This window comes from Epinephelus lanceolatus, chromosome 22 (genome assembly GCF_041903045.1).
Source record: "Epinephelus lanceolatus isolate andai-2023 chromosome 22, ASM4190304v1, whole genome shotgun sequence".
Classification (NCBI taxonomy): Eukaryota; Metazoa; Chordata; class Actinopteri; order Perciformes; family Serranidae; genus Epinephelus; species Epinephelus lanceolatus.
Genome location: NC_135755.1, coordinates 29894171 through 29921747, shown reverse-complemented (window position 1 = coordinate 29921747; position 27577 = coordinate 29894171). Strand labels below are relative to the sequence as shown.

Genomic DNA, 27577 nt, shown 5'->3' with positions numbered 1-27577 from the left:
CAATGGCACACTACCTTAAAACTGGGGACATCTATAGGATCATCTTGTGTGATCACACTGCACATGTTAGAGTGACATTTTATTGTGAAAAGCCCAAGGCACAGCTGTGTAGTAATGATGCTGTTTAATCAGCATCTTAATATGCCACACCTGCTGGTGGATGGATTGTGTTTGCAAAGGAGAAGCGCTCACTAACATTGATTTTATCAAGTGTGCAACCAAAATTCGAGAGAAATATATCTACTGAGTGCATGAAAAAAGTCTGGGAATGACAGGAAGAGTAATAAACATATGTGCATTTGTGAGTAGAATACTATGCCAGGAGATGAATTGTCAGAATTCGTGTCAGTCTGAGATCCTCATCTGAGTCAAGTCAAAACATTTTTACACAATTTTTATTCCTTTTTTGGGTATTTTTTTTATGTATATCAGTACTTGAAATTTCAAAATTATTTTTACAACCAATTCATGTATTTTCACTGTTAGGGACTGGGTTGAACTGGGATTGACGACCCAAGGTAATCCTCCTGAACTGGAGCCGATTACTCCAAGAAGTCCCCCTAAACTGGTACTGACCGCTCCACGTTGCCCTCAAAAACTAATGTCTGTGTCTGCTGGCCATTGCTGCCTCTCATTCTACCCGAGAAGACTGAACAAAAATCACATCAGCTCATATATCTTGACTGATTTCCGATGCTCAAAGGCTGCAGTCATGTAAGTTAACTTCACCCACAATATGTTTAATACAGTGACCTAAGTCAGCACAATGAGTATCACTCAGTGTGACTGTTACTTTGTAAACTGGTCATAAATCATGGACATTTAAATAGATAAAGTGCACATTTCACACATTCTGCACACCACACACTCTAAATTTTCATTTTCTCATTAGATGTAGAGTATATCTGGGGTGGCAGTAGCTCAGTCCATGGGGACTTGGGTTGGGAACCGGAGAGTTGCCTGTTCAAGTCCCCATCCGGACCAAAATGGAGCGTGGACTGGTGGCTGGAGAGGTGCCAGTTCACCTCCTGGGCACCGCTGAGGTGCCCTTGAGCAAGGCAGTGAACCCTTCAACCGCTCGGGGCGCCTGTCCATGGCAGCCACCCCACTCTGACATCTCTGCAGTTTGTGCATATAAAGATGCTGTTTGTGCATGTGTGTGTATTTCGGACCTGTGTGTTAATGACAACAGAGTGAAAAAATTGAAAATTGAATTTCCCCTCAGGGGGATTAATAAAGTATATAAAAAATAAAAATTAAATAAAAAAAATATTGCAGAAATCTTGAATTTTAAAATAATCTATTTCTGATAATAATTCATAAATTTCCTACCTCCAATTTGGTTTACTTCTAGTTGTGTTATGTTTTTTTTTGTTTTGTTTTTTTTGTCTCAGGTGTTGGACATTATAATAACACAGACATTTCTCTCTTTCAGTCTGATTTCAAAAAAGGGTCGTCGCATATGTGTGGATCCGAATGTCTCCTGGGTTAAGAGCATCATGAAAAGTGTGGATGATTGCACCACTTGAACCAGCTGCCTGCCCATCCTTCTTTAAAGACACTGCAGCTTTTGTTGCTTTATCAGACCACATACTATAAAAATGTATGTTACAATGTGGTCATGATTTTGGTTTTAATGTGAAAATCTGCTGTGTACAATTCAAGACCTTCAAATGGGGTCAGTTTGAGTCTGCAGTGGGACACAGACCAAGCTATCCTGTATTTTTTGTTACTTCTTTTGGATACTTTTCAGTACCCATAATATCATACATTATAAACCTCATACATAGTGTGAAGCTTTGACTTGTCTCTTCTCATTTTTTCTAAGCTGGACAATATGAATCAAATGAATAAATGTAAACTACTGAACACATTATTTACCATATTTGTTTATTTGTATGCTTGTCAATAGACAACTTTTACATTTTTACATGTTCAGCAGACTGCTGAGAACTATGTAGAATTAATTAATTGTTGGAATTGGGCACTCTCTGGTTTTCGTATAATATGGACCTAATTCCATAACCAGAGCCAACTTAGTGCCAGAAGTTGTTAACTTTCTCTTTAGATGACCTGTGCGCACATTTTTTTTAATGCGTCTTGTCATATCATAGTATTTTCCACACACAGCTCACCTTGCTACTGCACCAGGAAGTGAACCTACCATAATGTAAGTGACTTATATTCTACATTACACTGTAATGCTCACAATAATGAAATGTTTCTTGCTCTCCCATGGACTATGAAAAATGAAAAGTGGTGCAAGGAAGAAGAGGAAATGAGGTTTTTTTTTTGTTCCTACATTGTTTCTGGTATGACATGCAACAGAGGTCACCGGCAGGAATAAGAAAAGCAAAGTTAAGTTTGCAAAATGTACAGTATGCATACTGAAACATAGTGAAAGCATTCTTGATGATACGGCTGTTTGTGTGCATCAGTGCTTGATATTTCAAAATGATTTGTACAATTTATTTCTGTATTTCCACATTAGGGACTCAGATAACCTGGGACTGACAGGAAGTTATCCTGAGCTGGAGCCGACAACTCGAGGTATTTATCCTGAGGGGGAGCCAACAACTCAAGGTAGTGATCCTGAGGTGGAGCCGACAACTCAAGGTAGTTATCCTGAGGTGGAGCCAACAACTCGAGGTAGTTATCCTGAGGTGGAGCCGACAACTCGAGGTAGTTATTCTGAGGTGGAGCAAACGACTCGAGGTAGTTATCCTGAGGTGGAGCAGACGACTCGAGGTAGTTATCCTGAGGTGGAGCAGACAACTCAAGGTAGTTATCCTGAGGTGGAGCCGACAATTCAAGGTAGTTATTCTGAGGTGGAGCCAACTCAAGGTAGTTATCCTGAGGTGGAGCAGACGACTCGAGGTAGTTATCCTGAGGTGGAGCCGACAACTTAAGGTAGTTATTCTGAGGTGGAGCAGACGACTCGAGGTAGTTTACCTGAGGTGGAGCAGATGACTTGAGGTAGTTATCCTGAGGTGGAGCCAACAACTCAAGGTAGTTATCCTGAGGTGGAGCCGACAACTCGAGGTAGTTATCCTGAGGTGGAGCAGACGACTTGAGGTAGTTATCCTGAGGTGGAGCAGACGACTCGAGGTAGTTATCCTGAAGTGGAGTCGACAACTTAAGGTAGTTATTCTGAGGTGGAGCAGACGACTCAAGGTAGTTTACCTGAGGTGGAGCAGATGACTCGAGGTAGTTATCCTGAGGTGGAGCCAACAACTCAAGGTAGTTATCCTGAGGTGGAGCCGACAACTCGAGGTAGTTATCCTGAGGTGGAGCAGACGACTTGAGGTAGTTATCCTGAGGTGGAGCCGTAAACTCGAGGTAGTTATCCTGAGGTGCAGCAGACGACTCGAGGTAGTTATCCTGAGGTGGAGCCAACAACTCAAGGTAGTTATCCTGAGGTGGAGCCGACAACTCAAGGTAGTTATTCTGAGGTGGAGCAGACGACTTGAGGTAGTTATCCTGAGGTGGAGCAGATGACTCGAGGTAGTTTACCTGAGGTGGAGCCAACAACTCAAGGTAGTTATCCTGAGGTGGAGCCGACGATTCAAGGTAGTTATTCTGAGCTGGAGCCAACTCAAGGTAGTTATCCTGAGGTGGAGCAGACGACTCGAGGTAGTTATCCTGAGGTGGAGCCGACAACTTAAGGTAGTTATTCTGAGGTGGAGCAGACGACTCGAGGTAGTTTACCTGAGGTGGAGCAGACGACTCGAGGTAGTTATCCTGAGGTGGAGCCGACAACTCAAGGTAGTTATCCTGAGGTGGAGCCGACAACTCAAGGTAGTTATCCAGAGGTGGAGCCGACAATTCAAGGTAGTTATTCTGAGCTGGAGCCAACTCAAGGTAGTTATCCTGAGGTGGAGCAGACGACTCGAGGTAGTTATCCTGAGGTGGAGCCAACAACTCAAGGTAGTTATCCTGAGGTGGAGCCGACAATTCAAGGTAGTTATCCTGAGGTGGAGCCGACAACTCGAGGTAGTTATCCTGAGGTGGAGCCAAGTCAAGGTAGTTATCCTGAGGTGGAGCCGACAACTTAAGGTAGTTATTCTGAGGTGGAGCAGACGACTCGAGGTAGTTTACCTGAGGTGGAGCAGATGACTCGAGGTAGTTATCCTGAGGTGGAGCCAATAACTCAAGGTAGTTATCCTGAGGTGGAGCCAACAACTCAAGGTAGTTATCCTGAGGTGGAGCCAACAACTCAAGATAGTTATCCTGAGGTGGAGCCGACAACTCGAGGTAGTTATCCTGAGGTGGAGCAGACGACTCGAGGTAGTTATCCTGAGGTGGAGCAGACAACTCAAGGTAGTTATCCTGAGGTGGAGCCAACAACTCAAGGTAGTTATCCTGAGGTGGAGCGGACAACTCGAGGTAGTTATCCTGAGGTGGAGCAGACGACTCGAGGTAGTTATCCTGAGGTGGAGCCAACAACTCAAGGTAGTTATCCTGAGGTGGAGCCGACAACTCGAGGTAGTTATCCTGAGGTGGAGCAGACGACTCGAGGTAGTTATCCTGAGGTGGAGCCAACAACTCAAGGTAGTTATCCTGAGGTGGAGCCAACTCAAGGTAGTTATCCTGAGGTGGAGCCGACAACTCAAGGTAGTTATCCTGAGGTGGAGCCAAGTCAAGGTAGTTATCCTGAGGTGGAGCTGACAATTCAAGGTAGTTATCCTGAGGTGGAGCCGACAACTCGAGGTAGTTATCCTCAGGTGGAGCAGACGACTCGAGGTAGTTATCCTGAGGTGGAACCAACAACTCAAGGTAGTTATCCTGAGGTGGAGCCGACAACTCGAGGTAGTTATCCTGAGGTGGAGCAGACGACTCGAGGTAGTTATCCTGAGGTGGAGCCAACAACTCAAGGTAGTTATCCTGAGGTGGAGCCAACTCAAGGTAGTTATCCTGAGGTGGAGCCAACAACTCAAGGTAGTTATCCTGAGGTGGAGCCAACTCAAGGTAGTTATCCTGAGGTGGAGCCGACAACTCAAGGTAGTTATCCTGAGGTGGAGCCAAGTCAAGGTAGTTATCCTGAGGTGGAGCTGACAATTCAAGGTAGTTCTCCTGAGGTGGAGCCGACAACTCGAGGTAGTTATCCTCAGGTGGAGCAGACGACTCGAGGTAGTTATCCTGAGGTGGAGCCAACAACTCAAGGTAGTTATCCTGAGGTGGAGCCGACAACTCGAGGTAGTTATCCTGAGGTGGAGCAGACGACTCGAGGTAGTTATCCTGAGGTGGAGCCAACAACTCAAGGTAGTTATCCTGAGGTGGAGCCAACTCAAGGTAGTTATCCTGAGGTGGAGCAGACAACTCAAGGTAGTTATCCTGAGGTGGAGCCAAGTCAAGGTAGTTATCCTGAGGTGGAGCTGACAACTCAAGGTAGTTATCCTGAGGTGGAGCCAAGTCAAGGTAGTTATCCTGAGGTGGAGCCAACAACTCAAGGTAGTTATCCTGAGGTGGAGCCAAATCAAGGTAGTTATCCTGAGGTGGAGCAGACAACTCGAGGTAGTTATCCTGAGGTGGAGCCGACAACTCAAGGTAGTTATCCTGAGGTGGAGCCGACAACTCAAGGTAGTTATCCTGAGGTGGAGCAGACGACTCGAGGTAGTTATCCTGAGGTGGAGCCGACAACTCAAGGTAGTTATCCTGAGGTGGAGCAGACGACTCGAGGTAGTTATCCTGAGGTGGAGCCGACAACTCAAGGTAGTTATCCTGAGGTGGAGCAGACGACTCGAGGTAGTTATCCTGAGGTGGAGCCGACGACTCAAGGTAGTTATCCTGAGGTGGAGCCAACAACTCAAGGTAGTTATCCTGAGGTGGAGCCGACAATTCAAGGTAGTTATTCTGAGGTGGAGCCAACTCAAGGTAGTTATCCTGAGGTGGAGCAGACGACTCGAGGTAGTTATCCTGAGGTGGAGCCGACAACTTAAGGTAGTTATTCTGAGGTGGAGCAGACGACTCGAGGTAGTTTACCTGAGGTGGAGCAGATGACTCGAGGTAGTTATCCTGAGGTGGAGCCAACAACTCAAGGTAGTTATCCTGAGGTGGAGCCGACAACTCGAGGTAGTTATCCTGAGGTAGAGCAGACGACTTGAGGTAGTTATCCTGAGGTGGAGCAGACGACTCGAGGTAGTTATCCTGAAGTGGAGTCGACAACTTAAGGTAGTTATTCTGAGGTGGAGCAGACGACTCGAGGTAGTTTACCTGAGGTGGAGCAGATGACTCGAGGTAGTTATCCTGAGGTGGAGCCAATAACTCAAGGTAGTTATCCTGAGGTGGAGCCGACAACTCGAGGTAGTTATCCTGAGGTGGAGCAGACGACTTGAGGTAGTTATCCTGAGGTGGAGCCGTAAACTCGAGGTAGTTATCCTGAGGTGGAGCAGACGACTCGAGGTAGTTATCCTGAGGTGGAGCCAACAACTCAAGGTAGTTATCCTGAGGTGGAGCCGACAACTCAAGGTAGTTATTCTGAGGTGGAGCAGACAACTCAAGGTAGTTATCCTGAGGTGGAGCAGATGACTCGAGGTAGTTTACCTGAGGTGGAGCCGACGACTCGAGGTAGTTATACTGAGGTGGAGCCAACAACTCAAGGTAGTTATCCTGAGGTGGAGCCGACAATTCAAGGTAGTTATTCTGAGCTGGAGCCAACTCAAGGTAGTTATCCTGAGGTGGAGCAGACGACTCGAGGTAGTTATCCTGAGGTGGAGCCGACAACTTAAGGTAGTTATTCTGAGGTGGAGCAGACGACTCGAGGTAGTTTACCTGAGGTGGAGCAGATGACTCGAGGTAGTTTACCTGAGGTGGAGCAGACAACTCAGGGTAGTTATCCTGAGGTGGAGCAGATGACTAGAGGTAGTTATCCTGAGGTGGAGCAGACGACTCAAGGTAGTTATCCTGAGGTGGAGCAGACGACTTGAGGTAGTTATCCTGAGGTGGAGCAGACAACTTGAGGTAGTTTACCTGAGGTGGAGCAGATGACTCGAGATAGTTATCCTGAGGTGGAGCCAACAACTCGAGGTAGTTATCCTGAGGTGGTGCCGACAACTCAAGGTAGTTATCCTGAGGTGGAGCCAACAACTCAAGGTAGTTATTCTGAGCTGGAGCCAACTCAAGGTAGTTATCCTGAGGTGGAGCAGACGACTCGAGGTAGTTATCCTGAGGTGGAGCCGACAACTTAAGGTAGTTATTCTGAGGTGGAGCAGACGACTCGAGGTAGTTTACCTGAGGTGGAGCAGACGACTCGAGGTAGTTATCCTGAGGTGGAGCCAACAACTCAAGGTTGTTATCCTGAGGTGGAGCCGACAACTCAAGGTAGTTATCCTGAGGTGGAGCCAAGTCAAGGTAGTTATCCTGAGGTGGAGCCGACAACTTAAGGTAGTTATTCTGAGGTGGAGCAGACGACTCGAGGTAGTTTACCTGAGGTGGAGCAGACGACTCGAGGTAGTTATCCTGAGGTGGAGCCAACAACTCGAGGTAGTTATCCTGAGGTGGAGCCGACAACTCGAGGTAGTTATCCTGAGGTGGAGCAGACGACTTGAAGTAGTTATCCTGAGGTGGAGCCAACAACTCAAGGTAGTTATCCTGAGGTGAAGCAGACGACTTGAGGTAGTTATCCTGAGGTGGAGCAGACGACTCGAGGTAGTTATCCTGAAGTGGAGCAGACGACTCGAGGTAGTTATCCTGAGGTGGAGCCAACTCAAGGTAGTTATCCTGAGGTGGAGCCAACTCAAGGTAGTTATCCTGAGGTGGAGCAGACAATTCAAGGTAGTTATCCTGAGGTGGAGCAGACAACTCGAGGTAGTTATCCTGAGGTGGAGCAGACAACTCAAGGTAGTTATCCTGAGGTGGAGCAGACAACTCAAGGTAGTTATCCTGAGGTGGAGCAGACGACTCGAGGTAGTAATCCTGAGGTGGAGCCGACAACTCAAGGTAGTTATCCTGAGGTGGAGCCGACAACTCGAGGTAGTTATCCTGAGGTGGAGCCGACAACTCAAGGTAGTTATCCTGAGGTGGAACCGACGACTCGAGGTAGTTATCCTGAGGTGGAGCCGACAACTTAAGGTAGTTATTCTGAGGTGGAGCAGACGACTCGAGGTAGTTTACCTGAGGTGGAGCAGACGACTCGAGGTAGTTATCCTGAGGTGGAGCCAACAACTCAAGGTTGTTATCCTGAGGTGGAGCCGACAACTCAAGGTAGTTATCCTGAGGTGGAGCCAAGTCAAGGTAGTTATCCTGAGGTGGAGCCGACAACTTAAGGTAGTTATTCTGAGGTGGAGCAGACGACTCGAGGTAGTTTACCTGAGGTGGAGCAGACGACTCGAGGTAGTTATCCTGAGGTGGAGCCAACAACTCGAGGTAGTTATCCTGAGGTGGAGCCGACAACTCGAGGTAGTTATCCTGAGGTGGAGCAGACGACTTGAAGTAGTTATCCTGAGGTGGAGCCAACAACTCAAGGTAGTTATCCTGAGGTGGAGCAGATGACTCGAGGTAGTTATCCTGAGGTGGAGCCGACAACTCAAGGTAGTTATCCTGAGGTGGAGCAGACAACTTGAGGTAGTTATCCTGAGGTGGAGCAGACAACTCAAGGTAGTTATCCTGAGGTGGAGCAGACAACTCGAGGTAGTTATCCTGAGGTGGAGCAGACGACTCGAGGTAGTTATCCTGAGGTGGAGCTGACAACTCAAGGTAGTTATCCTGAGGTGGAGTAGACAACTCAAGGTAGTTATCCTGAGGTGAAGCAGACGACTTGAGGTAGTTATCCTGAGGTGGAGCAGACGACTCGAGGTAGTTATCCTGAAGTGGAGCAGACGACTCGAGGTAGTTATCCTGAGGTGGAGCCAACTCAAGGTAGTTATCCTGAGGTGGAGCCAACTCAAGGTAGTTATCCTGAGGTGGAGCAGACAATTCAAGGTAGTTATCCTGAGGTGGAGCAGACAACTCGAGGTAGTTATCCTGAGGTGGAGCAGACAACTCGAGGTAGTTATCCTGAGGTGGAGCAGACAACTCAAGGTAGTTATCCTGAGGTGGAGCAGACGACTCGAGGTAGTAATCCTGAGGTGGAGCCGACAACTTAAGGTAGTTATCCTGAGGTGGAGCAGACAACTCGAGGTAGTTATCCTGAGGTGGAGCCGACAACTCAAGGTAGTTATCCTGAGGTGGAACCGACGACTCGAGGTAGTTATCCTGAGGTGGAGCCGACAACTCGAGGTAGTTATCCTGAGGTGGAGCCAACTCAAGGTAGTTATCTTGAGCTGGAGCCAACTCCAGTTAGCTGCTGCTTTGAATTCTTCAGCGGACGAGTACCTCTAAAAGACATTAAGGGATCCAGAAAATCACCCCCCACGTGTCCTGTTGAAGCCATTGTGTAAGTAAAAGTTTAGAATTTAGCTAATCAGCATAAATGGAATGATACATTCTGTATATTTCTGTTTATTCTCATAATGCCTAAAGATGGTTATACTCTGCACAATTTGCATCCATTTTGAGAAATGTCGTTATTTGATTCCAGCTCCCACTGTCTGAGTAAATTGGTGTAAAGCTAAAGCTCACAACTTATGTGCTCACACTGTGCAGTCCGAGCTTCAAGCCATGACCTGAGCGCTCGAACTGTACGTGTAATACAATACAATAAAACGGCCTGTCTTCCCCTGCCGACCATTCTGGCTATTGACATTGTCATTAAAGATTCATTCGAAAGCTCTGGGGCTGCAGCAAGGTAGAAGTTTGTTTGTAAGTGGAGATGAGTCGTCAGACTCCAGAATCGTCACAGAATGGGCTCAAATCATACAGTGTCTGCCCGGCTGTAATTTCACTCAGAGATCTGTCTGTCTATCTGTCTTATTAATAAATAAATAAATAAATAAATAAATACAAGTCATAAAGCACACCACTGACTTATGGTTAAGTCTAACACTCATTGTTAACAAACACCTTTGTGATTCCTTCTCTCAACAGAATATTCACAACTACCACCCTCTGTGTTGATCCAGATGCTGCATGGGTTAAGAGACTTTTGATAACCCTCGATGAAAATGGAAAAGGAGTGAATCCTGATGATTGTAAGTTATTATTTGTTTCCCTGTAATAGATTTTCAAAGGAAACTGCTCCAAAAAACCACATCAAACTGTTTCAAATGTTGAATACTGCTGAATGGAAGCAGGTTTTGACTTTGTATGGTTTGAGATTATTGAAAATATTGTTCTGTTGTGGATTCTAGGTTTGGTGAGTGTTTTGCGAGTCAAAAATAGCTTCAAAGTCAGTAACAATTAGTGTGGAAGGTGGGAAAAACATGAATAAATAAAGAAGACTGCTACTGCATCTACTTATTATTAATTAATATTATTATTATTAGCATTATTTTGGATTGATGTATATTTTCTTTTTCCCCTGTACATGACATTATATAACAGCTCATTCTACTCCTGCACCAGGAAGTGAATCTGCAACAATGTAAGTGACTTTGTACTATATATACTGAACAATAATTGAAATGCAAACTTTTGTTTTTGTGGTTGCTCCCATTTCTCAAAGGTTGAGTTTACCATGAAATACTTTTTAATGCTCTCAATGGATCTATATTTCTCTTAAATTTTGGTTGCATTACTACATAGGTGTGCTTTGGGTCACTCTAAAATGTGCAGTTTTATCTGCTGACAGCAGCAGGAGATATATATATATATATATATATATATATATATATATATATATATATGCTGTCAGCGGCCAAAGCCTGCTGACAGCAGCAGGAGATATATATATATATATATATATATATATATATATATATCTCCTGCTGCTGTCAGCGGCAGGAGATATATATGTATATATATATATATATATATATATATATATATATATATACATATCTCCTGCTGCTGTCAGCCGTCAATTGATTTCGAACTGTAGTGCCCTCTTCCACCCTGTTCACCTGCAGCCAGTGTATGCAGAGTCCAGGACAAGCTCAACAAAGGCTCATTCCTCTACTCATCCAGATCATCAGCACTTCTCCATCTTCCTCACATCTCATCTTCACCACCTCTACCATCACCACTGTGTGGACCTCTTGGGGGTTCCCTATTGGACGATGGATTCATCATGCTCCCTAAATCATACCATCTCAATGGGGTCTAATCGCCAAAGATTTTCCACAGTTTTCATTCTTGCGCGCACATGTTAATAAATATAGCCTGGAAATCCAGACCCAAATCTAGAAAGATTTAGGGTCTGGCTATGAGTAATGCAAATGGCCCAACTCAAGGGGCGGCACCAAGCATGCATTTGAAAATATCACTGCACGCAATTTGATAACACTACGACCAATCAGAACAATACACGGGGTGACGTATCCAGAGCGCTATCAGCTGAGCTAACTGGTAGATTAGACTCTTGCCGTATCCGGTCGGCAAAACAGCAAAAACATCCTTCTTGCAAAGGAAAGACTCGAGCGCTGTCTTCTGTTCCTCTTTTCAAGAAAAAGCCAAGTCTAACTCATTCATTGTAGCGGCCAAAGCCATTTCAAACAACTGGTGTTCATCCATAGTCATCGTGCAATGTTTACTGACTGATTCTGGACTTTGTCGTTGCAGCGCTGTCGCCATCTGTTTAGCTCGCCTCTGGCCCGCCTGTATCAGATACACCGATGTGATTGGTGCAGCTCGGCTCCAACGGCATGGGTAATGAGCATCATTACTGATTGCCAGAGTGACTCGCTGAGCTATAGACACCAAGCATATAGCTGACGCATGCTTCAGTAAAACTCCGTAGTCCGTGTTCTTCCTTTTAAAATGTTTACTGAAAACTTTGTTCTTCATATACAAAATGAAAACAGTACCTAAACATCTTACAAAAACATAATAACCAAACACAGGCAAAATACGTCATGCCTTTTAATCACTCAGAAGCTAGAGTTGACTACACGATTACACAGCTTATTGGTTCTTATTAAGCATGCTACACTGAGACTATGCTTATCCTCAGCAAATTAAATACATGAAAATATGTTTATGAATATTTTACAAATGGCTCTAACAGTATATTATGTCATCAAAATATCATTAAAAACATCATAGTATAGTATGTCATCAAAATGTAATTGAAAAACTTCATAGTATAGTACTAGTTCAGTGGCTGTAGTAAGCGTATATTTTGGTAAGGAGGCGTCAGTTGAAAGATGAAAGGTTACATGTGTCTGTGATTGATATGGATACAGATTGAGGTGTATATATTTAATCAGTTGTCCGAAAAGATGCAGAAAAATTGGTCCACGCTTTTGTTACCTCAAGGCTGGATTACTGTAACTCTCTATTATCGGGTAGCTCTAGTAAGTCCTTAAAAACTCTCCAGCTAATTCAGAATGCAGCAGCACGTGTACTAACAGGAACTAAGAAACGAGATCATATTTCTCCTGTTTTAGCTTCTCTGCACTGGCTCCCTGTAAAATCCAGAATTGAATTTAAAATCCTACTGTTAACTTATAAAGCTCTAAATGGTCAAGCTCTGTCATATCTTAGAGAGCTCATAGTGCCTTGTTATCCCACCAGAACACTGCGCTCTGAGAACGCAGGGTTACTCGTGGTCCCTAAAGTCTCCAAAAGTAGATCAGGAGCTAGAGCCTTCTAGCTATCAGGCTCCTCTCCTGTGGAATCATCTTCCTGTTACGGTCCGGGAGGCAGACACCGTCTCCACATTTAAGACTAGACTTAAGACTTTCCTCTTTGATAAAGCTTATAGTTAGGGCTGGCTCAGGCTTGCCCTGTACCAGCCCCTAGTTAGGCTGACTTAGGCCTAGTCTGCCGGAGGACCCCCCTATAATACACTGGGCACCTTCTCTCCTTCTCTCTCTCTCTCTCTCTCACTCTCTCTCTCTCTCTCTCTCTCTCTCTCGTATCCTATTACTGCATCTTGCTAACTCGGCCATTCTGGATGTCACTAACTCGGCTTCTTCTCCGGAGCCTTTGTGCTCCACTGTCTCTCAGATTAACTCATATCGCAGCGGTGCCTGGACAGCGTGACATGTGTGGTTGTGCTGCTGCCGTGGTCCTGCCAGATGCCTCCTGCTGCTGCTGCTGCCGCCATCATTAGTCATTAGTCATACTTCTACTGTTATTATACACATATGACTATTGTCACACATGTATACTGCCAGATATTAATACATACTTTCAACATATTGTACCACAGTAGCCAGAACTGTAACTATAATATTATTACTTTCAATAATGTTGTTGTAAGCTGCTGTCATTACCTGCATCTCTCTCTCTCTCTCTCTCTCTCTCTCTCTCTCTCTCTGTCTCATTGTGTCATGCCGATTCCTGTTAATTTATTATGCTGATCTGTTCTGTATGACATCCTTTGCACGTCTGTCCGTCCTGGAAGAGGGATCCCTCCTCAGTTGCTCTTCCTGAGGTTTCTACCATTTTTTTCCCCCGTTAAAGGGTTTTTTTGGGGAGTTTTTCCTTATCCACTGTGAGGGTCCAAAGGACAGAGGGATGTCGTATGCTGTAAAGCCCTGTGAGGCAAATTGTGATTTGTGATATTGGGCTTTATAAATAAAATAAAATTGAATTGAATTGAATTGAATTGTTGTTTATGAAGTTGTTGTAAAGTCTTGTGTTTAGCTTTTAGCAATGACACTGTAGGGAGTTGAACCCCATTTCACTAATGTGAAAGTACCACTACCAGTGTCTTTTTGCTTTGCAAACACACACACACACACACACGCACACACACACACACACACACATACACACACACACAGAAAAAGAAAAAAAGTATGCCCCTCCCCCCATAAATAGACATTATTCCAGCAGACATTCTGACTTCTCACAAGTGAAAATGTCTTGTACAAAAGGGTCTACTTATGGAGGGGCGGGGGTGTTAATGGTGGTGATGGAGGTTTAGTGCTGGGGCCTTTTGTTTTTCTTCCACTTTTCTCTTATCCACTGCACCACCATGCCCCTCCCCCCATAAATAGACATTATTCCAGCAGACATTTTGACTTCTCACAAGTGAAAATGTCTTGGAGGAAAGGGTCTACTTATGGAGATGGGGGGGGGGGGTTGTTAATGGTGATGGTGGAGGTTCTTGTTCCACAGTGAAGGCTGCCCCTTGCTATCTAAGAGATATCCATCTCAGAGACATCCATCTCAGAAACATCCGTCATGGAGACATCCATCATAGTGACATCCATCTCAGAGACATCCATCATGGAGACATCCATCATAGTGACATCCATCATGGAGACATCCACCATAGTGACATCCATCAGAGAGACATCTATCATAGGGACATCCATCAGACAGACTTCATCCGTCTCCATGGGTGTCGTAGGCTCCTGTTGGCCTTGGCCATGGCGTGGTTCCTCCTCTCGTCGGGCCCTTTTTGTCAGTAGCTGACCATTGTCTTCTCTCTCAGCCTTGAGCTCCTGGTTGAGAGAGAGACCTTTTAGCTGTGTGATCAGCTCCTCCATCTCATCTGTCCAGAAGGATTTTCGCTTAGCCAGCCGTTGTTTTGTCTCCTGGCTAAGTTGGTTCTTCTTCTGCTGCCTGACGGCCCTCCTGTTTCTTCTGAAGACTCCGTTGCGCTGCATCTTGCAAAGATTTCTCTTGCAGTTGTCACTCGTTGAAAGGTCTGAAGTGATTTAACCCACTGTAGTCACGAGCTAAATACTTATGTTAACGGGTCCTACTTAGAGACTTTCAGGCCCTTGCATCGTGATGTCACAAAGGCATTCTTTTCTTTTTCTTTTTTTTTTTTTTTTTTTACTTTATTTAAATATGTCACAAAGATATCACATTCCGTGTCAGTGTGCTGATGATGTCATTCTATTCCGCTTTGATGTTTATGTAACCCCCGGTTACCAGAAACCTGTAAAATAGGTGATTAGTAGGAGAAAACATATTTTAAAAAACTGTGGGAAGGTGAACCTGTGGTTGGAAGAGCGGATTTTGTAAATATTTCATGGTTAACTTTATTGGCGTTACCCACATCTATCAAAAAGGTTAAACCCGCCCCTTACGTTGTTGAGAAGCTCATGGGGAGACGCAGCACGTCCCCTTTTCCTACTGAAAGGTGACCGAGGCAGATGTATGTTGAAGCAGAGAGAACAGTAGACACTTGGAAGTAAAATATGTGTGCTTACTACTGGTGAATTACTGTAGCTTTCTAAAGTCTGTGTAAAGAAAAATATTCTCCCCAACCAGATTCACCGACCCCTAAAAGACCTGTGGTAGTAACAATCCTGCTGCTATTTGCCGAAGGAAAAGTCTCGGTGAGTTGACTGAGATGCTAATGTGTCAATTAGCAGCTTGCTGTGATAGAAATATGGAGTTTATAAACTGTTAAACATGATGAAATAATGTGAAAGAGTTATAAAAAACTGGCGGTGGCCGACGTTAGTCGCAGAAACGTTAGCTGCGCTAGCGTTAGCAACCGTTAGCATTAGTCGCGCTAGGCGCGCTAACTGCGCTAGCGCTAGCAACCGTTAGCATCGCGTTAGCTATGATAAAATAGGGTTTCTCTATTAATAACTGCTAATAGTAGTTCGGTTGTTGCAGGCCCGTGGCCTATTAATATTAAGTTGCTAGCAGCTATGATTGTGGGGAAATGTGTAAAGGTTTAATGTCTGTTTACATTAATATGTATGTAAGCTAATGTTACTGTTTAGCTGAACTGATGTCTAGCTGAGTTGTTGAGTTTAAGGGGTCCATGTCATTGGTCCGACAGCCCATTGGTCCGACAGCCCATTAGTTCCATGGTCCGCGGTGCTGAACGGCTCCCGGCGGGCGTATTTCTACCTTGATGGTGCGCCGCGACCGGCTCTGGGTCAGCTGGGAAAGGCTTGAGGTGAAGCAGGTTCACGGCTCATGTGTTTGTCACTTTCTTTTTCATTTTAACCCACACCATGATCTTTTCCTAACCCTAACCAAGTGGTTTTTGTGCCTAAACCTAACCAGACCTTAACCACAGGGCATCATGATGATTTTGGAACGGACTTCGGAACAATGGGTTTAATATGGTCGGAACAATGGGATGTCGGACCAATGGGCAGTTCCCAGCTTAAGGGGGTGATCACACAGAAGTGAGACACTAGAGACGCGGACGCTTCAAAGACGCTTGAAACGCTGGAAGCACTTATTCGATGCGTGCTAGCTACTGGCGTCTGACGCTCAAAAAAGTTGAAAATATTTTAACTTTTCAGCGTCTAGAAACGCACATCTAAAAGAAGCGTCTACAAAAACGCATGTCTAAAAAGATGCTGGAAAAACGCCCGTTTAAAAAGACGCTTGAACGCCGGTCAGACACGCCGTATCATAGGAAAACAATGGTTTTACTGGCGTCCCCTTTCTTGCGTTTCATCTCGGTGTGATCGATGCTTTATTAGCCATACAATGATTAAAATGACCTGTTAGTAGTTCAAGCTGAATGAGCTGAAGCTGAGCCTTTGAAATATGTGTGTGTAATCATCACAGAGATTGAATTTTTGGATCCTGAATGAAACATGACATTACAAGCTGTTAAACAATGATACTTTGTTAACAGGTTACAGTTGAATGTTACAAGTCATTATACCATTTGTTAAATATAGAAAAAATAACAATGCTGTAGTGATAAGTGGAAAAATACATTTGAACTGTGCAGTAATAGTTTCCTGGTTTTGTGGGTACAAGGCGGGGTCTTCTGCTCTTCTTCGTCGTCTTCTTCATCCTGTAAAGTGTGAGATCCCACAAGAACCCAATTCTTCAGCCAGCTTGCTTCTGAGGGAGAGAGGTGCAGTTGGTCCTGGAGTGGCGAGCCAACCCGTGAGATGAATCCAAAGAGAGAGAGAGATGCTTTGATAACTGAAGCTCAGTAATCCAGAATAAAGAGTGGTAGGACAATCGCATTCAATTGCCCCACGCAGCAAAATACAAGGAATTTCCGGAGTGAGAAGACACTAATACACTGCACTCAAAGAGTCAAAGGACACAACACAGTCTGAGTTGAACTGATAGGACTCACACAGTAACTCATTGAACTGAACTGATTCACTGCCTCATTGACACAACAGCATTCGGTCGAATTGTATTGCATTGTTTAAATTGAAATGTGTTATTGCTTTTGATTTGTTTTTCTTTGGTATTTATCTGCTTTTGAGTTATCGGGTTCCATTAAAGGAACAGGTTGGTACTTTGAGTTGAGAGTAATAACAAAAAGTTAAAGGAATCACCTGTGTACATAGAGGCACTATAAATAGGATTATAAAAAGATAAAATGCAAATAAAATAGTTATACTTACCTGACAGGTGCATTCCTGGTTTAACCTGAAAGAGGGAAAAAACAAGTGCTAAAGGGGAGAGTTGTTTTCTTTTTGTTCTGTTTTCTTGTTGGTTTATGATACATGCTATTGAGCTGAGTACATCAGTGTTACTGTGAATATTGTTCCAAGACAAAAGAATACACACTTGGAAAGAGAAAAATTAATTGAAAGAGAATTAAATATTTTGTTTTTTACCTTTCAAACGCAACTGAAGAGTCTGTGTCTTGTGTCACCTTTGCTGCCCAGAACCCATTTCTCCAGAGCGACCTAACCTTCTGAGATCCTGGTCCACATTGAGTGTTTATTATACTCTTAATTGCAGTATAGTGAGATTATATGGAAATGAATTCTGTTCTGGTTGTTACATTTAGAATTCCACGATTCCATTCATATTTTTTTTTAAAATTCCAGTTTTCTTTATTGACATGAACATTACGATTCACTGTTGACATGATAAACAAATAAATAAATTCATTATTCATTATAAATGAACACATAAATAATTAAATATATGATGCTTTACCATTCAGGGCATGCACTGTTTTTTTTCCCTGCTACACTGTGATGATGTGATTGTGCTACTGACTCAAACTGTATTGACTCATGGAGGTGATGACCTGAAGATGGTTTGCCATCCAGGGGATGCACCATGTTGAAGAAACAATTTCTTCACTGGCCACAGTTTTCCACCTCTCTGCTAGATTTGATTTCAGATGTTTTTAGATTTATTTTATTTCTAAGGACAACACACATTAATCAACATTTCTGTAAATGTTCCAGTGTCAGCCAGCTGGCTAATTTTCAACTGCAGTCCTTTGGCAAGATGTTTTGAAACCAATAACAGGATAAAAAAAAAATCACAGGACGATCCACAGGACAACGACAGCATAGAGACATAAAGATAGAATTAATTATAGCAATTAGATATTGTCAATATAGAACAGAGGCTATGCAAAGCAGCAAGCAACAGCAGAGCACCAGTACAATACAATGACACAACAACAACAAACTGTATGATGGCACAAGACATGCAAGAAACACCAAGCACCAACACACAGATTGGCATTACACTCAGACATGCAGAGTGGCAATGGAATGTAAAAATAGACAAAACACAACAGTCATTATGTACGGTCAAATGCACTGATGCACAAGCCAGAAAGTTGGCTATAATAGATACAGCATACATACCCATGCGTCAGCATGCCAATGGCACATTACCTTAAAACTGGGGACGTGTGATCACACTGCACATGTTAGAGTGACATTTTATTGTGAAAATCCCAAGGCACAGCTGTGTAGTAATGATGCTGTTTAATCAGCATCTTAATATGCCACACCTGCCGGTGGATGGATTGTGTTTGCAAAGGAGAAGCGCTCACTAACATTGATTTTATCAAGTGTGCAACCAAAATTTGAGAGAAATATATCTACTGAGTGCATGAAAAAAGTCTGGGAATGACAGGAAGAGTAATAAACATATGTGCATTTGTGAGTAGAATACTATGCCAGGAGATGAATTGTCAGAAATTGTGTCAGTCTGAGATCCTCATCTGAGTCAAGTCAAAAAATTTTTTACACAGTTTTTATTCCTTTTTGGGGATTTTTTTTTATGTATATCAGTACTTGAAATTTCAAAATTATTTTTACAACCAATTCATGTATTTTCACTGTTAGGGACTGGGTTGAACTGGGATTGATGACCCAAGGTAATCCTCCTGAACTGGAGCCAATGACTCCAAGAAGTCCCCCTAAACTGGTACTGACCGCTCCACGTTGCCCTCAGAAACTAATGTCTGTGTCTGCTGACGACTACTGCTTCTCATTCCACCCGAGAAGCCTGAACAAAAATCACATCAGCTCATATGTCATGACTGATTTCCGATGCTCAAAGGCTGCAGTCATGTAAGTTAACTTCACCCACAATATGTTTAATACAGTGACCTAAGTCAGCACAATGAGTATTACTCAGTGTGACTATTACTTTGTGAATTAATCATAAATCATGGACATTTAAATAGATAAAGTGCACATTTCACACATCCTGCACACTACATACTCTAAATTTTCATTTTCTCATTAGATGTAGAGTATATCTGGGGTGGCAGTAGCTCAGTCCATGGGGACTTGGGTTGGGAACCGGAGAGTTGCCTGTTCAAGTCCCCATCCGGACCAAAATGGAGCGTGGACTGGTGGCTGGAGAGGTGCCAGTTCACCTCCTGGGCACCGCTGAGGTGCCCTTGAGCAAGGCACCGAACCCCCCCCCCCCCAACCGCTCGGGGCATCTGTCCATGGCAGCCACCCCACTCTGACATCTCTCCACTTTGTCCATGTAAAGGTCCTGTTTGTGCATGTGTGTGTATTTCGGACGTGTGTGTTAATGACAACAGAGTGAAAAAATTGAAAATTGAATTTCCCCTCAGGGGGATTGATAAAGTATATAAAAATTAAAAATTAAATAAAAAAAATATTGCAGAAATCTTGAATTTTGCAATAATCTATTTCTGATAATAATTCATAAATTTCCTACCTCCAATTTGGTTTACTTCTAGTTGTGTTATGTTTTTTTTTGTTTTGTTTTTTTTGTCTCAGGTGTTGGACATTACAATGACACAGACATTTCTCTCTTTGAGTCTGATTTCAAAAAAGGGTCGTCGCATATGTGTGGATCCGAATGTCTCCTGGGTTAAGAGCATCATGAAAAGTGTGGATGATTGCACCACTTGAACCAGCTGCCTGCCCATCCTTCTTTAAAGACACTGCAGCTTTTGTTGCTTTATCAGACCACATACTATAAAAATGTATGTTACAATGTGGTCATGATTTTGGTTTTAATGTGAAAATCTGCTGTGTACAATTCAAGACCTTCAAATGGGGTCAGTTTGAGTCTGCAGTGGGACACAGACCAAGCTATCCTGTATTTTTTGTTACTTCTTTTGGATACTTTTCAGTACCCATAATATCATACATTATAAACCTCATACATAGTGTGAAGCTTTGACTTGTCTCTTCTCATTTTTTCTAAGCTGGACAATATGAATCAAATGAATAAATGTAAACTACTGAACACATTATTTACCATATTTGTTTATTTGTATGCTTGTCAATAGACAACTTTTACATTTTTACATGTTCAGCAGACTGCTGAGAACTATGTAGAATTAATTAATTGTTGGAATTGGGCACTCTCTGGTTTTCGTATAATATGGACCTAATTCCATAACCCTAACCCTCAACCTATGAAGAAATACCTGAGCCAGACAATAATATAAATGCAGTATTATTTATAAACATATTTGTTTGTTTTGTACCTGTGAAGTCACCACTATGTTAATTTTGCACCAAAAAATAAAATAAAATTAAATTAAATTAAATTAAATTAAATCAAAATAAAGTGTGCCATAGGGTGTATGTGTAGCTGTATCAGGGTGGCCATGGCCATTTATATGTAAAGTGTGTTACAAATACCATATTAGTCGATCAGAACTTTTGATGTAGTTCAGTAATAGTATTTAAATATTTGTAACTTCATGTGTTGGTCATCTCAAAATGGCTATAATCAGCTATGTTTGTTCATTTTATTTGTCAAAGTGTGGCCTTAACATGTAAAAGGCTACTAAAAGTGGCCTACAATGCAGCGTGCTCTTTGAGACCTGGTGTTTTACAGTGTGTTTGTCATGCTGAGGTATCAGGGTTTTCATTTCCAGTGTTGGTTCAGAGGAAGCTCTGATAAGGAAACGTTTGACGAGTTTGTATTCAGCCTCCACCTGAAACAAATCACCTCTCATCCTGTCAACATCACCTCTTTTAAAACCAGCAACATCAACCCAACATCCCAAGGTAAGTCTTTCTTTCTCTTTCTTGCAAATGTGCTGCAGATTCATCAGTTTGTCGTCTTCGTCGAACCTCATATCTAATCATCTAATCTACACTGAATATACAGGGAAGTAGGACTGTTACGCAACAAGGCAGATACACAACTAAAAGACCTACACAATCACAGCTGTCAGAGATAGAGCTCCTTCAAAGTAATAGCTGTTTATGATGTAAAACAAGTTCTTGAAAAACCTTCCGGTTAGCATTTTATTATTCTTATGTGCACTTTGGGCCTTTTCTCTACGGAGCCAACTTAGTGCCAGAAGTTGTTAACTTTCTCTTTAGATGACCTGTGCGCACATTTTTTTTAATGCGTCTTGTCATATCATAGTATTTTCCACACACAGCTCACCCTGCTACTGCACCAGGAAGTGAACCTACCATAATGTAAGTGACTTATATTCTACATTACACTGTAATGCTCACAATAATGAAATGTTTCTTGCTCTCCCATGGACTATGAAAAATGAAAAGTGGTGCAAGGAAGAAGAGGAAATGAGGTTTTTTTTTGTTCCTACATTGTTTCTGGTATGACATGCAACAAAGGTCACCGGCAGGAATAAGAAAAGCAAAGTTAAGTTTGCAAAATGTACAGTATGCATACTGAAACATAGTGAAAGCATTCTTGATGATACGGCTGTTTGTGTGCATCAGTGCTTGATATTTCAAAATGATTTGTACAATTTATTTCTGTATTTCCACATTAGGGACTCAGATAACCTGGGACTGACAGGAAGTTATCCTGAGCTGGAGCCGACAACTCGAGGTATTTATCCTGAGGTGGAGCCAACAACTCAAGGTAGTTATCCTGAGGGGGAGCCAACAACTCAAGGTAGTTATCCTGAGGTGGAGCCGACAACTCAAGGTAGTTATCCTCAGGTGGAGCAGACGACTCGAGGTAGTTATCCTGAGGTGGAGCCAACAACTCAAGGTAGTTATCCTGAGGTGGAGCCGACAACTCGAAGTAGTTATCCTGAGGTGGAGCAGACGACTCGAGGTAGTTATCCTGAGGTGGAGCCAACTCAAGGTAGTTATCCTGAGGTGGAGCTGACAACTCAAGGTAGTTATCCTGAGGTGGAGCCAAGTCAAGGTAGTTATCCTGAGGTGGAGCCAACAACTCAAGGTAGTTATCCTGAGGTGGAGCCAAATCAAGGTAGTTATCCTGAGGTGGAGCAGACAACTCGAGGTAGTTATCCTGAGGTGGAGCCGACAACTCGAGGTAGTTATCCTGAGGTGGAGCCGACAACTCAAGGTAGTTATCTTGAGGTGGAGCAGACGACTCGAGGTAGTTATCCTGAGGTGGAGCCGACAACTCAAGGTAGTTATCCTGAGGTGGAGCAGACGACTCGAGGTAGTTATCCTGAGGTGGAGCCGACAACTTAAGGTAGTTATTCTGAGGTGGAGCAGACGACTCGAGGTAGTTTACCTGAGGTGGAGCAGACGACTCGAGGTAGTTATCCTGAGGTGGAGCCAACAACTCAAGGTTGTTAACCTGAGGTGGAGCCGACAACTCAAGGTAGTTATTCTGAGCTGGAGCCAACTCAAGGTAGTTATCCTGAGGTGGAGCCAACTCAAGGTAGTTATCCTGAGGTGGAGCAGACAACTCGAGGTAGTTATCCTGAGGTGGAGCCAAGTCAAGGTAGTTATCCTGAGGTGGAGCTGACAACTCAAGGTAGTTATCCTGAGGTGGAGCCAAGTCAAGGTAGTTATCCTGAGGTGGAGCCAACAACTCGAGGTAGTTATCCTGAGGTGGAGCCAAATCAAGGTAGTTATCCTGAGGTGGAGCAGACAACTCGAGGTAGTTATCCTGAGGTGGAGCCGACAACTCAAGGTAGTTATCCTGAGGTGGAGCCGACAACTCAAGGTAGTTATCCTGAGGTGGAGCAGACGACTCGAGGTAGTTATCCTGAGGTGGAGCCGACAACTCAAGGTAGTTATCCTGAGGTGGAGCAGACGACTCGAGGTAGTTATCCTGAGGTGGAGCCGACAACTTAAGGTAGTTATTCTGAGGTGGAGCAGACGACTCGAGGTAGTTTACCTGAGGTGGAGCAGACGACTCGATGTAGTTATCCTGAGGTGGAGCCAACAACTCAAGGTTGTTATCCTGAGGTGGAGCCGACAACTCAAGGTAGTTATTCTGAGCTGGAGCCAACTCAAGGTAGTTATCCTGAGGTGGAGCAGACGACTCGAGGTAGTTATCCTGAGGTGGAGCCGACAACTTAAGGTAGTTATCCTGAGGTGGAGCAGACAACTCGAGGTAGTTATCCTGAGGTGGAGCCGACAACTCAAGGTAGTTATCCTGAGGTGGAGCCAAGTCAAGGTAGTTATCCTGAGGTGGAGCCGACAACTCGAGGTAGTTATCCTGAGGTGGAGCAGACAACTCAAGATAGTTATCCTGAGGTGGAGCCAACTCAAGGTAGTTATCCTGAGGTGGAGCCGACAACTCAAGGTAGTTATCCTGAGGTGGAGCCGACAACTCAAGGTAGTTATCCTGAGGTGGAGCCGACAACTCAAGGTAGTTATCCTGAGGTGGAGCCAACTCAAGGTAGTTATCCTGAGGTGGAGCAGACAACTCAAGGTAGTTATCCTGAGGTGGAGCCAACTCAAGGTAGTTATCCTGAGATGGAGCAGACAACTCGAGGTAGTTATCCTGAGGTGGAGCAGACGACTCAAGGTAGTTATCCTTAGGTGGAGCAGACGACTCGAGGTAGTTTACCTGAGGTGGAGCAGACGATTCGAGGTAGTTATCCTGAGGTGGAGCCGACAACTCAAGGTAGTTATTCTGAGGTGGAGCCGACAACTCAAGGTAGTTATCCTGAGGTGGAGCCTACAACTCGAGGTAGTTATCCTGAGGTGGAGTAGACAACTCAAGGTAGTTATCCTGAGGTGGAGTCAACTCAAGGTAGTTATCCTGAGGTGGAGCCGACAACTCAAGGTAGTTATCCTGAGGTGGAGCCAACTCAAGGTAGTTATCCTGAGGTGGAGCAGACGATTCGAGGTAGTTATCCTGAGGTGGAGCCAACAACTCAAGGTAGTTATCCTGAGGTGGAGCCGACAACTCAAGGTAGTTATTCTGAGGTGGAGTAGACGACTTGAGGTAGTTATCCTGAGGTGGAGCAGACGACTCGAGGTAGTTATCCTGAGGTGGAGCCGACGACTCGAGGTAGTTATCCTGAGGTGGAGCCAACAACTCAATGTAGTTATCCTGAGGTGGAGCCGACAATTCAAGGTAGTTATTCTGAGCTGGAGCCAACTCAAGGTAGTTATCCTGAGGTGGAGCAGACGACTCGAGGTAGTTATCCTGAGGTGGAACCGACGACTCGAGGTAGTTATCCTGAGGTGGAGCCGACAACTCAAGGTAGTTATCCTGAGGTGGAGCCAACTCAAGGTAGTTATCCTGAGCTGGAGCCAACTCCAGTTAGCTGCTGCTTTGAATTCTTCAGCGGACGAGTACCTCTAAAAGACATTAAGGGATCCAGAAAATCACCCCCCACGTGTCCTGTTGAAGCCATTGTGTAAGTAAAAGTTTAGAATTTAGCTTATCAGCATAAATGGAATGATACATTCTGTATATTTCTGTTTATTCTCATAATGCCTAAAGCTGGTTATACTCTGCACGATTTGCATCCATTTTGCGAAATGTCGTTATTTGATTCCAGCTCCCACTGTCTGAGTAAATTGGTGTAAAGCTAAAGCTCACAACTTATGTGCTCACACTGTGCAGTCCGAGCTTCAAGCCATGACCTGAGCGCTCGAACTGTACGTGTAATACAATACAATAAAACGGCCTGTCTTCCCCTGCCGACCATTCTGGCTATTGACATTGTCATTAAAGATTCATTCGAAAGCTCTGGGGCTGCAGCAAGGTAGAAGTTTGTTTGTAAGTGGAGATGAGTCGTCAGACTCCAGAATCGTCACAGAATGGGCTCAAATCATACAGTGTCTGCCCGGCTGTAATTTCACTCAGAGATCTGTCTGTCTATCTGTCTTATTAATAAATAAATAAATAAATAAATAAATACAAGTCATAAAGCACACCACTGACTTATGGTTAAGTCTAACACTCATTGTTAACAAACACCTTTGTGATTCCTTCTCTCAACAGAATATTCACAACTACCACCCTCTGTGTTGATCCAGATGCTGCATGGGTTAAGAGACTTTTGATAACCCTCGATGAAAATGGAAAAGGAGTGAATCCTGATGATTGTAAGTTATTATTTGTTTCCCTGTAATAGATTTTCAAAGGAAACTGCTCCAAAAAACCACATCAAACTGTTTCAAAAGTTGAATACTGCTGAATGGAAGCAGGTTTTGACTTTGTATGGTTTGAGATTATTGAAAATATTGTTCTGTTGTGGATTCTAGGTTTGGTGAGTGTTTTGCGAGTCAAAAATAGCTTCAAAGTCAGTAACAATTAGTGTGGAAGGTGGGAAAAACATGAATAAATAAAGAAGGCTGCTACTGCATCTACTTATTATTAATTAATATTATTATTATTAGCATTATTTTGGATTGATGTATATTTTCTTTTTCCCCTGTACATGACATTATATAACAGCTCATTCTACTCCTGCACCAGGAAGTGAATCTGCAACAATGTAAGTGACTTTGTACTATATATACTGAACAATAATTGAAATGCAAACTTTTGTTTTTGTGGTTGCTCCCATTTCTCAAAGGTTGAGTTTACCATGAAATACTTTTTAATGCTCTCAATGGATCTATATTTCTCTTAAATTTTGGTTGCATTACTACATAGGTGTGCTTTGGGTCACTCTAAAATGTGCAGTTTTATCTGCTGACAGCAGCAGGAGATATATATATATATATATATATATATATATATATATATATATATATGTATATATATCTCCTGCTGCTGTCAGCGGCTGGAGATATATATATATATATATATATACATATATATATATATATATATATATATATATATCTCCTGCTGCTGTCAGCCGTCAATTGATTTCGAACTGTAGTGCCCTCTTCCACCCTGTTCACCTGCAGCCAGTGTATCCAGAGTCCAGGACAAGCTCAACAAAGGCTCATTCCTCTACTCATCCAGATCATCAGCACTTCTCCATCTTCCTCACATCTCATCTTCACCACCTCTACCATCACCACTGTGTGGACCTCTTGGGGGTTCCCTATTGGACGATGGATTCATCCTGCTCCCTAAATCATACCATCTCAATGGGGTCTAATCGCCAAAGATTTTCCACAGTTTTCATTCTTGCGCGCACATGTTAATAAATATAGCCTGGAAATCCAGACCCAAATCTAGAAAGATTTAGGGTCTGGCTATGAGTAATGCAAATGGCCCAACTCAAGGGGCGGCACCAAGCATGCATTTGAAAATATCACTGCACGCAATTTGATAACACTACGACCAATCAGAACAATACACGGGGTGACGTATCCAGAGCGCTATCAGCTGAGCTAACTGGCAGATTAGACTCTTGCCGTATCCGGTCGGCAAAACAGCAAAAACATCCTTCTTGCAAAGGAAAGATTCGAGCGCTGTCTTCTGTTCCTCTTTTCAAGAAAAAGCCAAGTCTAACTCATTCATTGTAGCGGCCAAAGCCATTTCAAACAACTGGTGTTCATCCATAGTCATCGTGCAATGTTTACTGACTGATTCTGGACTTTGTCGTTGCAGCGCTGTCGCCATCTGTTTAGCTCGCCTCTGGCCCGCCTGTATCAGATACACCGATGTGATTGGTGCAGCTCGGCTCCAACGGCATGGGTAATGAGCATCATTACTGATTGCCAGAGTGACTCGCTGAGCTATAGACACCAAGCATATAGCTGACGCATGCTTCAGTAAAACTCCGTAGTCCGTGTTCTTCCTTTTAAAATGTTTACTGAAAACTTTGTTCTTCATATACAAAATGAAAACAGTACCTAAACATCTTACAAAAACATAATAACCAAACACAGGCAAAATACGTCATGCCTTTTAATCACTCAGAAGCTAGAGTTGACTACACGATTACACAGCTTATTGGTCCTTATTAAGCATGCTACACTGAGACTATGCTTATCCTCAGCAAATTAAATACATGAAAATATGTTTATGAATATTTTACAAATGGCTCTAACAGTATATTATGTCATCAAAATATCATTAAAAACATCATAGTATAGTATGTCATCAAAATGTAATTGAAAAACTTCATAGTATAGTACTAGTTCAGTGGCTGTAGTAAGCGTATATTTTGGTAAGGAGGCGTCAGTTGAAAGATGAAAGGTTACATGTGTCTGTGATTGATATGGATACAGATTGAGGTGTATATATTTAATCAGTTGTCCGAAAAGATGCAGAAAAATTGGTCCACGCTTTTGTTACCTCAAGGCTGGATTACTGTAACTCTCTATTA

At 43.3% G+C, this 27577-nt stretch overlaps 2 protein-coding genes and 2 long non-coding RNA genes across 5 annotated transcripts; all 4 read left to right on the top strand.

Moving 5' to 3' along the window:
- The first annotated feature begins 505 nt into the window (after positions 1 to 505).
- LOC144459790 (C-C motif chemokine 3-like) lies at positions 506 to 1896 on the top strand. Its single transcript, XM_078164436.1, has 2 exons — positions 506 to 714; positions 1436 to 1896. Exons 1-2 carry the CDS (start codon positions 602 to 604, stop codon positions 1527 to 1529), a joined length of 207 nt encoding a protein of 68 aa, XP_078020562.1. The 5' UTR covers positions 506 to 601; the 3' UTR covers positions 1530 to 1896.
- Positions 1897 to 9265: 7369 nt separating this feature from the next.
- On the top strand, positions 9266 to 10661 carry LOC144459836 (uncharacterized). Its single transcript, XR_013488625.1, has 3 exons — positions 9266 to 9373; positions 9964 to 10067; positions 10420 to 10661. It is a non-coding gene; the product is annotated as an uncharacterized LOC144459836 (long non-coding RNA).
- An 8344-nt stretch (positions 10662 to 19005) lies between these two features.
- LOC144459687 (C-C motif chemokine 3-like) lies at positions 19006 to 20564 on the top strand. The gene is made up of 2 exons (XM_078164130.1): positions 19006 to 19211; positions 19940 to 20564. Exons 1-2 carry the CDS (start codon positions 19006 to 19008, stop codon positions 20031 to 20033), a joined length of 300 nt encoding a protein of 99 aa, XP_078020256.1. The 3' UTR covers positions 20034 to 20564.
- A 4005-nt stretch (positions 20565 to 24569) lies between these two features.
- On the top strand, positions 24570 to 26318 carry LOC144459612 (uncharacterized). 2 transcript variants are annotated; one of them, XR_013488457.1, is made up of 4 exons: positions 24570 to 24697; positions 25288 to 25391; positions 25744 to 25783; positions 26205 to 26318. It is a non-coding gene; the product is annotated as an uncharacterized LOC144459612 (long non-coding RNA). The 2 variants fall into 2 exon arrangements; XR_013488456.1 differs by lacking the exon at positions 26205 to 26318 and having other exon boundaries at positions 25744 to 25985.
- Positions 26319 to 27577: the final 1259 nt, after the last annotated feature.